This window comes from Salmo trutta, chromosome 12 (genome assembly GCF_901001165.1).
Source record: "Salmo trutta chromosome 12, fSalTru1.1, whole genome shotgun sequence".
Lineage (NCBI taxonomy): Eukaryota > Metazoa > Chordata > Actinopteri > Salmoniformes > Salmonidae > Salmo > Salmo trutta.
This window is the reverse complement of record NC_042968.1, coordinates 62,294,941-62,309,754: the sequence shown is the minus strand read 5'-3', so window position 1 is coordinate 62,309,754 and position 14,814 is coordinate 62,294,941. Positions and strand designations below refer to the sequence as shown.

At 43.7% G+C, this 14,814-nt stretch overlaps 1 protein-coding gene across 2 annotated transcripts in view; it reads right to left on the bottom strand.

The window, feature by feature from the left end:
- LOC115203952 (collagen type IV alpha-3-binding protein) overlaps positions 1–14,814 on the bottom strand; it is a 37,269-nt gene that overhangs the window by 8,168 nt on the left and 14,287 nt on the right. Inside the window, exons 3-6 of one of the 2 annotated variants that reach the window (XM_029769055.1) lie at positions 9,723–9,839; positions 5,622–5,699; positions 819–926; positions 602–737 (exon numbers count right to left, since the gene is read on the bottom strand). In XM_029769055.1, the coding sequence (XP_029624915.1) occupies positions 602–737; positions 819–926; positions 5,622–5,699; positions 9,723–9,839 (439 nt within the window). The remainder of the gene's footprint in view (positions 1–601; positions 738–818; positions 927–5,621; positions 5,700–9,722; positions 9,840–14,814) is intronic. The other variant, XM_029769056.1, reaches the window with a different exon arrangement.

Here is a 14,814-nt window from a genome sequence, read left to right as displayed (position 1 = left end):
AACAAAGGAACGGTTTGATTGTTCGTGGTCATCCAGAGCCGTCGTTCGGCACGGTGACAAAGCGCAAACTCCACCATGAGCAAATGTTCTGGCTGCAGACAGAGAGAGGGGGGGAGAGGTTGAGAGGGGGAGAAAGAAAGGGGGAGAGAGAGAGAGGGGGAGAGAGGGGGAGTGGAGGAAGAGAATGAGAGGGAGGGTGAGAGACAGAAAGAGAGAGTGAGGAAGGGAGAGAGAGGGAAAGTGAAATGACTGCATCTCAATGAGGGGGCTGACGGAAAACATTCCGTTGAAGATTCTGCAAATGTTTCCCCAAAGCACATGCTTAGCATTTCTGCTGGGAACACCAAATAACGTTTAGAGGCATTTTGTGGCACTTTGCCATTTTTTTTTTTGAGGTAGCTGTTGAAGTGTTTTCTGTTCATTTGCAAGTCAAGCAATATGTAGGAAGGAACGTATTGGTTTTGCTGTCACAGAGTGCATGTGGAAGTATCTTCCGCCACGGTTACACAAAGGATCGTAGACCTGTGGCTGTCCAGCACTTAAGGTTTTATCGTCTGACATAAGCATCTGATTGATTGATTGATTAATTAAATCGTCTGACCTTTGTCTCTCTGCAGCTCGTCCTTGGAGACAGCGTCGGAGCAGCCGTCAAAGTATTTCTGCAGCGTGTCCACCTGTCTGCACAGGATGTCTCTGAACGTCTCCATCTCTGCCAGCTTCTCTCTCAGGCTGTGACCCTTTCGGATCCAAACAGAGGAACGGCACGGTCAGCAAACACTCTGCGCGTGTGTGTGTTTGTGTGTTAGGTCAAGTCTCACCTTGAAGGAGGATGTGGATGTGGCAGAGTAGCCGCTGGTAGCAGACGTGAGAGACAGCATGGAGCCATGTCTCCTCAGACTGGGTTCTGACCCATACCCAGACTCTGCCTAGACACAGGGAGGGAGAGAGTGAGACGTTAACGATGTGGATATATACTTATCTGTTATCAACTTAACACATTAGCCAAACATGAAGTGTCCTAAGCGTTTCGTCAGCAGCAGCATGGGGAGGTGACATACAAGTCACCGTATCACGCCACTATATCTACCACCACATGTAACACACCTAAACTCACCCATCACACAGTCAGACGGACCCATGGTGTATTCAGTCAAACACTCCCGACAGTAAACTTCCTGATCCCCAAGCACCTTCCCCGCTACTTGTCACACTGGGACAGAGTTAAACACTCTCCGTCCCCATTTCTGTTCTCCGTTTGTCCCATCCCTCCCTCTATCCTTCCCTCCCAATCACTTCCTGTGTTTCTGACAAGTCATGAATCAAATGTAACTTCCTCTGTGATATGGTAACGGACACATTTTCCATTGACTCTTTCGTCTGTGTGCATGTTATTCACGTGTCTTTTCATATGTCCACGGTTCTATGGGTGTGGTAAACAAGGTTTAGCTAATACATCTTGTACAAGAGGATGTGTTATAACGCCGCTATATCTCACTTGAAAACAACGTCTTAAGTTAAATGAGGAACACATCCAGTCTTCCCTGTGGCTCAGTTGGTAGAGCATGGTGTTTGCAATGCCAGCATGGTGTGTGCAACGCTAGGGTTGTGGGTTCGATTCCCACGGGGGGCCAGTACAAAAAACAAAACAAAAAAAGTGCATTAAATTAAATGTATGCATTCACTACTGTAAGTCGCTCTGGATAAGAGCGTCTGCTAAATGACTAAAAATGTAAATGTAAAAAATGTAAAATCCTCTACCACCCCTGTGTTTCAGGAGTGTGTGCGCAACGACATCACCCTGACCACACAGAGACTTCTCTCTATGACCCTGACACAGCAACACAGTGGGACCGTGGCAACAGTGACCACGGCGACCATGGAACACTGTCACAGAATGGAGTATTGGGATAGAAGCTCTCTGGTCTCTACAGCTCTGACTTCTTACCTAACCCCGATACTTAAAATAGAGAGAGCGAGCGAGGTGGGAAAAGAGGGAAGATCTGTCTGGAGAGGACATAGTGATTCACCCTGTGTGAATTAGCACTCAGAAAAGAGTACAGACACTGCGTGGGGCCATAACACAGGGTTAAGGGTTCAACTGGAACCAAGCCTGTAGCCTAGTTAAGTATTTCCAACGAAGATGAAGACGGCATGTGCTTCCATTCCTCACCACCAGGTGGGAGACTGTTCCCATGGCTGCTGCCTAGCCCTGCATCACCCACCCAGAGCTTACTATCGGTCAATGACCAGGAGTAACCATTTTCCTGCCTCCACCAGGGCTTTCAATACTACTGTCGCCCTCTCAGCTGTACCCATTTCAACAATGACCGTTCAATACAGCCGCCATCTGCCAAATCACAGAGCTGCTATTGAATATAATGCCGTTTCTTATCTGGTTGGTTGATAAAGACAATCGCCCACAGGATCAAAGAAGCGGTGTGTTTGATATCAGTCTACACAAACACATTCAACAGAAATTGTATTTTCATTTTTTTAACTAGACAAGTCAGTTCTTATTTTACAATGACCGCCTACCCCGGCCAAACCCTCCCCTAACCCGGATGACGCTGGGCCGATTGTGCGCCGCCCTATGGGACTCCCGGTTGTGATACAGCCCGGGATCGAACCCGGGTTTGTAGCGATACAGTGCCTTAGACTGCTGTGCCACTCAAGAACCAAGAAAAATGGTGAAGGGAGAGACGGAGAGAGAGGAGAGAGGGAGAAAAGGACAGAGAGGGAGAAAGAGTAAATATGCAATGCCCCGAGTCTGAATATAACTTAAACACACACATTGCTACAGTACTAAAACGTCTGTGTCGATGTGTGTGTGTGAGAGAGAGATGTGGACTGATTATTTGAAACTAGCTGTCTCTCAAGGAATACTAACAGATAAGAATATTTTACAGGACAGATGTGGAACTTTCCATACAATCACACCCAGACCATGTTGACTCATGAAGCAAAGAGCAATACATAATATTATTTACTATATAATTATTTTATTTTTTTAAACATTTAACCCTCACTAGATTGTTTTTCTCTAGTGAGAGTTGACACTTTGCTGTGAGTCTGAAGAGTGATCAGAGGGAGACAGAGATTGCGAGGGAGAGAGAGGGGGACAGAAGGGCCTCCTCACAGGCCGAGAGTTTCTGACTGGTGACTCACTGTGGGGAGAAGGTGTGGTGTAGTGTGTGTGTGTGTGTGTGACTCATTCCTTCCTGCTCTGGCTGAGTCAGAGGGTCACCCTGGGGCTGGGAGGAACAAGAGGAAGGGGGAGAGTGTGACACAGAGGGGTTTCCCAAAACCCACTGCCAGGAATGACTAGCATGTGTCAGGAGGAGAGGAGAGAGCGAGGAAAGGAGGGAGGGAGAGGAGAAAGCCTTCCGCATGCTTCGGTTCAGCTGGCACCCATCCTAGGCGAACCCAACGTGCTCGCATACTCCCTGAAAAGACCTTCGCTTGAAAAACGAGAAAAAAAAGCTGCAAAAGTTTCGTTTTTCCATCTTCAGATGTTGTAGCCATTATACACTTCCTCAAAATAGTCTGAATTCATCTAAGATAACCCAAGAAATCTGTCATACATTTTTGCGCAATTTTACATGAAGATGTTTGGTGCAGTATTTCTCAAGGGGAAAAATGTGCATGAAAACATTCGTCTCTAATTGAATGACAAACACTTATTGAAGAATCCCTACGGTTGACCAATCACCGACGAAGGGGCATAGACTTTGGCATGCCTCGAGACAAAATGTGTGCACGAACAGCCGGGAAAAAAACCTTAAAGGGATACTTCGGGATTTTTTTTTTTCCTTCTTCCCCAGAGTCAGACGAACTCGGCGGATACCATTTGTATGTCTCTGCGTGCAGCTGGAAGGAAGCCGGCACTAGTGCAACTGCTAACTAGCGTTAGCGCGCTAGCAGATACCCATAGACTTCCAGTCATTGTGCGGCCTTTGGCTGGCGAAACTTCCTTCATACTGGACTCATTGTCAAAATCCCCAAGTATCCATTTAAGGGTGGGGTGGCAACTCTGCCTTCAAGGACAAATTCAGCATTATGTTCTGAAGCATTAGTGTCCGACACCACATACAAACACAATGTTCACTATTTAAATATGTTCATTACATGCTCATAGGACAAGGTCTACCATTTGTTCTGCTGTGTTCCGGGCTCTCAGAAACACCCTTTCCTTCAAACTATCTGCGACCTCACAACTAGGCTTGGGCAGTATACCGAATATCGGGGTATTTAGAAAAAGCCACAGGATGGTTTTTCAAAACCGTCCAAACTATTTGATGTTTTTCAATAAAATGTGAATATATGTAGCAATTTTTTTAAACACCTGCAGTCAACTTGCGCAATACGTTAAGAGATAAAAACATATTGCTTTCTTCATTTCACTGGTCACATTATGAAGCTTGCCGTAGTTCCCCAGAACAGTTGAGCCAGTCACGTGTTTGTTTGTAAATAGCACAACTTGAGACTGCGGGTGCTGGTGAGTCCGTAGTGTTCTATCTATCGGCGAGTCTCTGTTGAGCGGCGCACACGAGGTGATGAAGTTACGCTTGTATGCAATTCACTAGTAAAATGTTTGCCATCAGATATCTTAGATTGTTTTTTTGCCAAAGAGCTCTGGATGAGTTGTCTGTACAGTTGCCATTTTTCCCTGTGCTTCCTACTAGCGTTTTTTTCCCCTCCTTCGTTCTTCTCCCCTCCGCTTCATGTACACATGCTGCTCGCCCTTCAGAAAAGCATCACAACTTTGTTCACTAGCACAATTTCTCTCGTTCACTTCCGCTTGTAAATGTCCACACTCGCCGAAAATGACATTTGGTAGCTACTAGCTAAGCTTGTATAACTTTGAGCTGAATTTGCCTGTCTTTGGAATTTGTTTGTTTTCACTTGTTAGCATTTAGCTAACAGTGTATGTGATTTCACTATTAGTTTGTGCTCATTTTGTTAGCATTCTGGTAATCGAGGCCCAATGGGCTTTTATTGCATTTTTAGCGCCCCCTTGTTTGCTATGCCAGTAATACCGTAAATCCCACCAAAGCCTTCTCACAACCCATTACCATTGCGTAAGCATATCCCTTCCCTAGAAGATAGCCTCAGACTGTCAGTGAGGAATCCCTTCCGTCTATTATTGTTCTCCCACTCATACACTCTTCCTCCTCCACATCTTGCCTCTCCCCCACCCTTCCTCTCTATCCTACACTCTACGCTAATCCATCCACAACTCCCTCTTTCACCCTCCCTCTCTTCCTCCTCCCTCCCTCCCTCCCTCGCTCTCCCCCCTCCCTGATGAGTAACAGGACCTAATTCCAGAAGGATCAGAGCGTCTGTAGAAACAATTATAAACTGGATCAGTGATGCAGAGCCCTGTACAAGCTATTACTGCGTATGTGCATGTGTCAGTGAGAACCCCTCCCTTGGAACTTTATCCTTTAACACCGGAGTGTAAACAATAGGTGCCACTCATTACCTGACCTGCTTCAATGGTGAGAACAGAAAATGACAAGTCTGGATAAAGCGCGTGCACACACACACACACACTAGATTGAGGGCACTGTGCTAAATGGTAGTAGAACACACAGTAGCTGGTTTAGTATAGGTAGACTTGCCATTAAACACACTGCTGCTGGAGGGACTAGTGATGTCCTCTGGATGACTCCACTGTCTATCCTCCCCTCTCTTAGACTCTGATAGAAACACACAGGTAAAACACACACAACTGTAACAGGGAGTGAGTGCTAGGTTGATACGAAATGAATGAAACAACTCTCAACCATCTACACTGAACCAAAATATAAACGCAACATGTAAAGTGTTGGTCTCATGTTTCATGAGCTGAAATAAAAAGTTTTCCATATGCACAAAATGCTTATTTCTCTCAAATTGTATGCACAAATTTGTTTACATCCCTGTTAGTGAGCATTTCTCCTTTGCCAAGATAATCCATCCACCTGACAGGTGTGGCATATCAAGAAGCAGATTAAATAGCATGATCATTACACAGGTGCACCTTGTGCTGGGGACAATAAAAGGCCACAAAAAATATCCGTTTTGCCACACAACATTGCCAAAGATGTCTCATGTTTTGAAGGGGCATGCAATTGGCATGCTGAATGCAGGAATGTCCACCAGAGCGGTTGCCAGATAATATAATGTTAATTTCTCTACCAACGTCGTTTTCAACCGGCCTCACATCCGCAGACTACGTATATGGAGACGTGTGGGTGAGCGGTCCGCTGATGTCAACGTTGTGAACATAGTGCCCATGGTGGCAGTGGGGTTATGGTGTAGGCAGGCATAAGCTACGGACAACGAACACAATTGCATTTTATCGATGGCAATTTGAATGCACAGAAATACCGTGACGAGATCCTGAGGCCCATTGTCGTGCCATTCATCTGCTGCCATCTCATGTTTTAGCATGATAATGCACAGCCCCAGACCTGCCAACCCTGCTAAGTACAGGACATATATTTATTTTATATGTTTTGTGGAATTAGCACAGATTGTCTATGTTTATTCCATTACATGTACAGTGTAGAATGGAGATAAGTATCTATAACGTTTTTCTTAGCACATGCCCCCAAGTTTAGTCTCTATAGTAGAAGAAAGCTTGTCACCTCTCAAACAGGGCCAATCACAAGTATTGGCTTTTTAGACACGGTTCCTAATCAACAAATAAAAGCAAATCATTTTGAAAACATAAAAACAAATGATTGCGTCGACACAGACCGCAAACTGGCTACACAAAGCTTAAGTAGGCTAGCGCAAAGGGAATCTGACCGCTGATCGCTTGAAAAGTCCGCTGTTTCAGCCTATGTAAAAGGTACCTATTGGATTTCTTTGCAGCGCATACATCATTTCAGATTTTCGAAATTTGAAAAATCTCAAATCTGGCGCAAAGGCATTTTAAAAGCATTGCCTCTATAGTTAATACTGGACACTCATTCACTCTTCATCGCACAGTCTTCTAAACTCCAGACCCCATTTAATACCAAGACGTTTAGATTTATTTTTGATTATACTTTTATAATGCTTTTTGTGACGTGGATCATAATTAGTTAGTCTATCAGGTTGGGTGATCCTCGTAATGTTACGTGGAAAATACAACTAACGGGACGCAGAATGAAATGTATCACACTCGCACAAATGCGACCAGTTCTTTTTCGTATTTGCATTTAATTTATTTTACTACCAAACGTGAGTGAACTGCTGGCACTTTAGAGCCCACTGAATGTCCATCTTACGTTAGCTTCTCTAACGTTTACCTTTCCACAACACACGGAGCCGATAAGGGATTTGTCCATGTGTTTACGTACAGATGACAGTCGGCAAACTCAGCAACACAACAAACAGGAGGAAGGGCAGACATTGGGTAACTACGTTGAATAATTATGTATTAAAACCTGTTGGGGCTTGGGGGCCGTATGAAAAACATACCCAATTTGAACAGGTTACTACTCTGGCCCAGAAACTAGAATATGCATATTATTAGTAGATTTGGATAGAAAACACTCTGAAGTTTCTGAAACTGTTTGAATAATGTGTCTGTGAGTATAACAGAACTCATATGGCAGGCAAAAACCTGAGAGAAAGTCAAGCAGGAAGTAAAAAATCTGAGGTTGTAGTTTTTTCAAGTGATTGCCTTGACTGTATACAGTGACTTAGGGCTCATTTTGCACTTCCTAAAGCTTCCACTAGATGTCAACAGTCTTTAGAACGGTGTTTGAAAATTCTATGGTGAATTTGATGGGAATAACAGCACAAGGAAGTAGGTGTCCCATTATAAGGCATGGGCTCAGTCACGCGCAAGGACTTGGGAGCGAGCTGAGTTCATATTCACTCCTAAAGAGAACGGATAGGTCCGGTTGGAATTTTATTCAAGATATATGATAAAAACAACCTAAAGATTGATTCTATACATCGTTTGACATGTTTCTACAAACTGTAGTATAACTGACTTTTCGTCTGGACTAAGTAAGCATGCGCGTTGTGGATTTGGATAGTGAACCTAACGCGCGAACAAAATGGATTATTTGGACATAAATATGAACTTTATCGAACATTCATTGAGGAGCTGGGGTTCCTGGGAGTGCCTTCTGATGAAGATAATCAAAGGTAAGTGAATATTTATAATGTAATTTCTTAGTTTTATTGACTCCAAGATGGCGGGTTTCTGTTTGCTTGTTGTTGGTGTCTTCTAAACTGTACTCAGATTATTGCAAATTGTGCTTTCGCCGTGAACTTTTGAAATCTGACAAAGCGGTTACATTTAGGCGAAGTGTATCTATAATTCTGTGCATAACACTTCTATATTGATTAAAGTTTATGATGAGTATTTCTGTAATATGTGTGCTCATTCACCAGGGGGTTGGAGGGAAAACATTTCTCAACACTACGCGCTAATGTAAAATGCTGTTTTTGGATATAAATATGAACTTTATCGAGCAAAACATACATGTATTGTGTAACAATGTCCTAGGAGTGTCATCTGATGAAGATCGTCAAAGGTTAGTGCATAATTTTAGCTGAATTTCTGGTATTTGTGACGGCTGTCCTTGCTAGGAAAATGGCTGTGTGGTTTTTCTTGTGTTGGAACTGTCCTAACCTAATCTAATTTTATGCTTTCGCCGTAAAGCCTTTTTGAAATTGGACAATGTGGTTGGATTAACGAGAGTCTTATCTTTAAAATGGTGTAAAATAGTTGATTGTTTGAGAAAATGGAATTATGAGATTTTAGCTGTTTTGAATTTGGCGCTCTGATTTTCCACTGGCTGTTGTCAAAATCAATCCCGTTAACGGGATAAGAACGGGAAGGGGTCCCCTAGAGGTTAATCTCCATGTCGGTTGGCACAAACTCCTACATCTGCGTGTTGCAGCTCGAGAATCGGATGTCAGATTTACTCAGTGGATTTATTTTTTATTAAAATGTTTTAAATAAAAACAAATTAGGCGCTATTCATTTCTGCGTAATTTTAACTCAAATCTCGTACATGTACAGAGAATTGTGTAGTTGGTACGCAAAATGCGTGCATGTTGGCAGGTCTGCAGCCCCATAACATAAGGATCTGTACACAATTCCTGGAAGCTGAAAATCTCCCAGTTCTTCCATAGCCTGCATACTCACCACCAGACATGTCACCCATTAATAATGTGTGGGATGCCCTGGATTGAAGTGTACGACAGCGTGTTCCAGTTTCCGCAGATATCCAGCTACTTTGCGCAGCCATTGAAGAGAAGTGGGACAACATTCCACAGGTAACAGTCAACAGCCTAATCAACTCTATGAGAAGGAGATGTGTCGCGCCGCATGAGGTAAATGGTGGTCACACCAGATACTGACCGTCCCCTCCCCACGCCCCCTACTTTAAAAAAATATATTTTTAAGGTATCTGTGACCAACAGATTCATATCTGTATTCCCAGTCATGTGAAATCCATAGATTAGGACCTAATGAATTTCTTTCAATTGACTGATTTCCTTATATGAACTGTAACTTGGTAAAATCTTTGAAATATTGTTGCGGTTATATTTGTGTTCAGTATATGTACCACATCCCTGATTGGACTGTGTGCAACCATGACCTACATATCTTATGACCTGGCACTCATAAGATGTGACGATAAGAAACATGCAGCCGAGGTAAAACAGAAAGACATATTGAACACTCCAGTGGTGTGTGTGTGTGTGTTTATTATTATAAATCTTACCCTGTGTAGTTCGATGGAGTTGATCCATTGGTGTCTGTGTTCTGGGTCTGTGGCCCTCAGGTACCACACGCTGTCGTTAACACTGACGTCCAGTCTGCACTCGTCAAACTCATGGGGCTGAGGGAGTGAGAGAGAGACGAAGGGAGGAAAGAGAAAGGGAGGAAAAACTGTCAAATGTACAGCAACAAAACACTTAAATATTGCACAAGCCATAGTACTGGGAATAACATAAGACAGCAAGAATACTTCTTTGCGATTCACACGGGACAGTGAAGCTGTACGGTTTTGTAGCTTATATAGCAGGCCATTGAAAGAAAGAGAAAAAAGGCAGAGAGAGAGAAATCAGAGTTCAAAATCAGAACATCCTCCATTTTATGAGGTAGGCGAGAGACAAATGGGCTTTTGAAGTAGCCGATCAGCAGAAGTGAACAGACCCCTAATGTCTCTCCAGTGGCCTTCCTCTCCCTATTGCTCAAATCTGAGAAACTGATGTGCTGGCACTGCCTCTCTCTCTCTCTCTCTCTGTGGCGTTTATGAGCCGTTTCAGGCCCTCTGAAGGACGCATCTGCAGTGAGAGTCTAGGAGCCAAACGCTAAATCACAAACCAGGGCTAATCACAGCCAGAGGACTGTGTGTGTGTGTGTGTGTGTGTGTGTGTGTGTGTGTGTGTGTGTGTGTGTGTGTGTGTGTGTGTGTGTGTGTGTGTGTGTGTGTGTGTGTGGGGGGGGGGGGGTTAGGTTTGGTCAAGGGCAGTTTAGGACAGCGAGTGATAGAGTGTAAGGTAAATGTCCACATCCCCAAGCTACAACATAAAATGGCTCCTTCATTTACCCCTAAAACCTGTCCAAATTCTGAACGTCAGACATTAGGCTAATTAAAAGTGGTTTTATAATCCTGTTCTGTAATTCATTCATTAGTAGAAATCTACATGCCTCAATCCCACATAAATTGTAAACACTGACAGTAGGCTCAGACATTCTTGGAGAGCTATGGCAAAAAACATTTATTTGGGGGTGAACTAATGTTAAGCCCCTCCAGACTAGTACCTCGTAAAATGGTCCATTTATTTTACAACACCCCACTTCCAATACCACACCTCACACTGGCAGATCTAATGGAATGAGAGAGTGCGTGTGCATCACAGCAGAACGGGACTATTTTAGTGAGTTGGCAGAGTCATTCTAGCCCAGCCAGCCAGCATCAGCTCTATAGAATGGGGGCTCAGTGGAAGAGTCTAATTTAGCTGTGCTGAAACCTGGACGGGAAAGAGGATAGGACCAGATGCTCAGTTTGGGTGAGAAATAACGTAATAGTAAATGGCATACAAAACACACGTTCAACGTTGCTGTCCATTACTGAAGTTAACGTTCTGAAGTCTGCAGAACGTCAATCTCCAGTCTTCGTGTTGCTCAGTAGCCTCAGCTCCACATAACACACCAACTGACACTCAGTGACTGATTGACTATTAGCCAAACCTCGTCTGTGAACAATTTATCCAACTTTCAGCATGCTTATAGAGAAGGGCACTCAACGTGTACTGCACTGACACAAATGACTGATGATTGGCTGAAAGAAATTGATAAGATTGTGGGAGCTGTAATGTTAGCCTTTGATATTATTGACCATAGTCTGTTATTGGCAAAACTTAAGTGTTATGGCCTTTACATCCTCTCTACCATATCATGGGTTGAGAGCCATCTATAGGTTAGAACACAGAGGGTCTTCTTTAATGGAAGCTTCTCTAATGTAAAACATGTAAAGTGTGCTATTCTGCAAGGCAGCAGTCTTGGTCCTTTATTGATCTCTATTTTTTACTAATAATCTACCATTAGCCTTAAAGAAAGCCTGTATGTTTGAGGGGAGAGGAGAAGGGGTGGTATCCAGATTTTCATATCATCATACCGTCTTTCTCTCATCCCGGGATTTATGGTATTACCGGTTTAGCACACATGGGGCCTCAAAAGACACAAAAAAGCCCATTGGCCATCTATTACCAGAATGTTAACAAAATTAGCACAAGTAATAATGAATTTCCATGGAGGCTGCTAGCTAAATATGCTAACGAGCACAAATGAAAATAAACAAATTGCAAAGACAGGCAATCCAGCTCATAAAGTTATATATCAAATCAAAGTTTATTTGTCATGTGCGCTGAATACAACAGGTGTAGACCTTAGTGAAATGCTAAGGCTCTAACCAATAGTACAAAAAAGGTATTAGGTGAACAATAGGTAGGTAAAGAAATAAAACAACAGTAAAAAGACAGGCTATATACAGTAGCGAGGCTATAAAAGTAGCGAGGCTACATACAGACATGTAGATATGGTTAAAGTGACTATGCATATATATATATATATATATATATATATATATTATATATTAATATATAAATAAATAAATAAATTAAAGAGCTACCGAATGTTATTTTTGGTGAGTTTGGACATTTACAAGTGAACGTGAACGAGAGACATTGTGTTTATCTGAAGGAAGAAGAGTACTAGCTTTGGAGTCTGGACTCGCTAGGGCAACTTCTATTTAGCTAGGCAAGTCAGTTAAGAATAAATTCTTATTTTACAATGACGGCCTGCACCGGCCAAACCCTAACCAGGATGACGCTGGGCCAATTGTGCGCCGCCCTATGGGACTCCCGATCACAGCCAGGTTGTGATACAGCCCGGGATCGAACCAGGGTCTGTAATGACACCTCTAGCACCGCGATGCAGTGCCTTAGACCGCTGCGCCACTCGGGAGCCCGCCTGCTCGGAGAAGACGGGGGAGGAGCGTAAGGAAATCCAAAATATAGCAGTGGCAGCTGTACAGATAACTCATCCAAAAGGGCTTTGACTTCTCAAACATGGCAGAAAGCTAACACATTATGATGCCCCGTCCCCTTAATCATTCAGATACTTGCTTAGATAACTAGCAAGTAAAACTTAGGGGTCGCGTTAAGGCAGAATTCTTCGTTTTTTCACACAGGAAAGAAAAAGGTTAAAAAAAACGCATAAGAAATATCTTGCTGCGTTCTGTAAACGCAGATCGAAAATGCTTCTTATTGTAATTTCTGCTCGGCATTGGACTGATTTTGTGCCTCAGTTGCACTTCTCCACTCGGATGAGAATTCACGAACGGGCATATCAGCAAACAGCGCTCGGACTTATGCAAGATTAACTTTAAGCAAAACATTAGGAAATGTATATTGGTCTACATTATTTCTACGATAAACATTAGAAATATGATGGCCATGCATCGTTTTTGGGGAAATAAAGACCGTACTTTTTCAATTGTAAGCTCATTTACTTGTGTGGCTGCCAGCCAAATGTGTTGCACTAATGTATTTTCTGTGAAGGAAAACTATACTTGTACATCCTTGATCACTCGAAGCAAAACACTTGACTTTTAATATAAAAACGCAACCCCTGTAAATACACAGATGGACTCATCTGCTCCTGCTTCCTCCCGTTGTGCTGTTTTTAAAACAAACACGACTGGCTCAACTGTTCTGGGGAACTACGGTAAGCTTCATAATGTAAAATAATGTGACAGGTGAAATGAAGGACGCAATCTGCTTCATCTCCTAACGTATTGCACAAGTTGACTGCAGGTATTTACTTAAAAAGTAGCTACAAACATGAAAATGTACTGAAAAACATCAACAAAATAGTTTCAACAGTATTGACGGTATAAAAAAAACATCCCGTGGCTATTTTCAAATATCCCGACAGACGATACTCTAGGGTGCTAGGAATGGGAGACAATGGTGAGAGGGCTACTTGGAATGGTCTGCCGGGCGTGGGTAAACTGGGAGGGTATACTGGGAAGCAGGGTTAAAATAAACACCCATTCCTCTGGAAGAGGCAAAGAGTGGATCTCTCAGCTGACGGACATACACACGCGAGTGAATACTTAGTTACACTCTCCTCCAATGTTCTCTTTAAAGTTCTGTCTGAAGCATGTAGGGAGGAGTCCAGAAACTTCTAAAGGACAGGTTTAAGGCTGAGGCCTCTTTCACGCCTCTCTTTCCCAAGACAAACTCCCCATTGTGCTGTTGCAGCGGCCGGCCCAACCTGTTCTTAACATGCGATTGCATTTAGAATTGTTGCACAATGACTGGGCTTCGAATTAGAACACTTTTCACTCCAGCAGCATCCAGCTGTTCGAGAGCTGCACTGTCCGACAGGTGATATTATTCAGCTCATGGGCTACTTGGTTCTGTAACATATGCTGTGTGCGTGTGATAAATCATTTACATGATAAACTAACAAAACACCCATCAATTTAATTCCACTCAATTATGCAAATGATCCTATAGATCAATAAGCATGACGCTCAAATGTATTTTCGCCGTCTAACCGATTAACAGTAAACCGTTAACATCACTAAGAGAAACCAATCTACATATATAAACAAGACTTCCAGCATTTCATAGACAGTATTACTGCGGTGTATACAACACTGAGTATAAATCTGTGTTCTGGTACAAACACTCAAATCCTAAAAGGGTAGATGGGTGAGGTCACTGGGGAAAGGAGACTATAATGGAAGAGACTGATCTAGCTGAATGAGAGAGAGCAGGATAGGACAGCACAGGACGGGAGAGAGCAGGATAGGACGGGAGAGAGCAGGATAGGACGGGAGAGAGCAGGATAGGACGGGACGGGAAAGAGCAGGATAGGACGGGACGGGACGGGAGAGAGCAGGATAGGACGGGAGAGAGCAGGAAGAGAGCAGGATAGGACGGGAGAGGGCAGGATCGGACGGGAGAGGGCAGGATCGGACGGGAGAGGGCAGGATCGGACGAGAGAGGGCAGGACTGGACGGGAGAGAGCAGGACAGGACCGGACGGGAGAGAGCAGGACAGGACAGGACGGGAGAGAGCAGGACAGGACAGGACGGGAGAGAGCAGGATAGGACAGGACGGGAGAGAGCAGGATAGGACAGGACGGGAGAGAGCAGGATAGGACAGGACGGGAGAGAGCAGGATAGGACAGGACGGGAGAGAGCAGGATAGGACAGGACGGGAGAGAGCAGGATAGGACGGGAGAGAGCAGGATAGGACGGGAGAGAGCAGGATAGGACAGGACGGGAGAGAGCA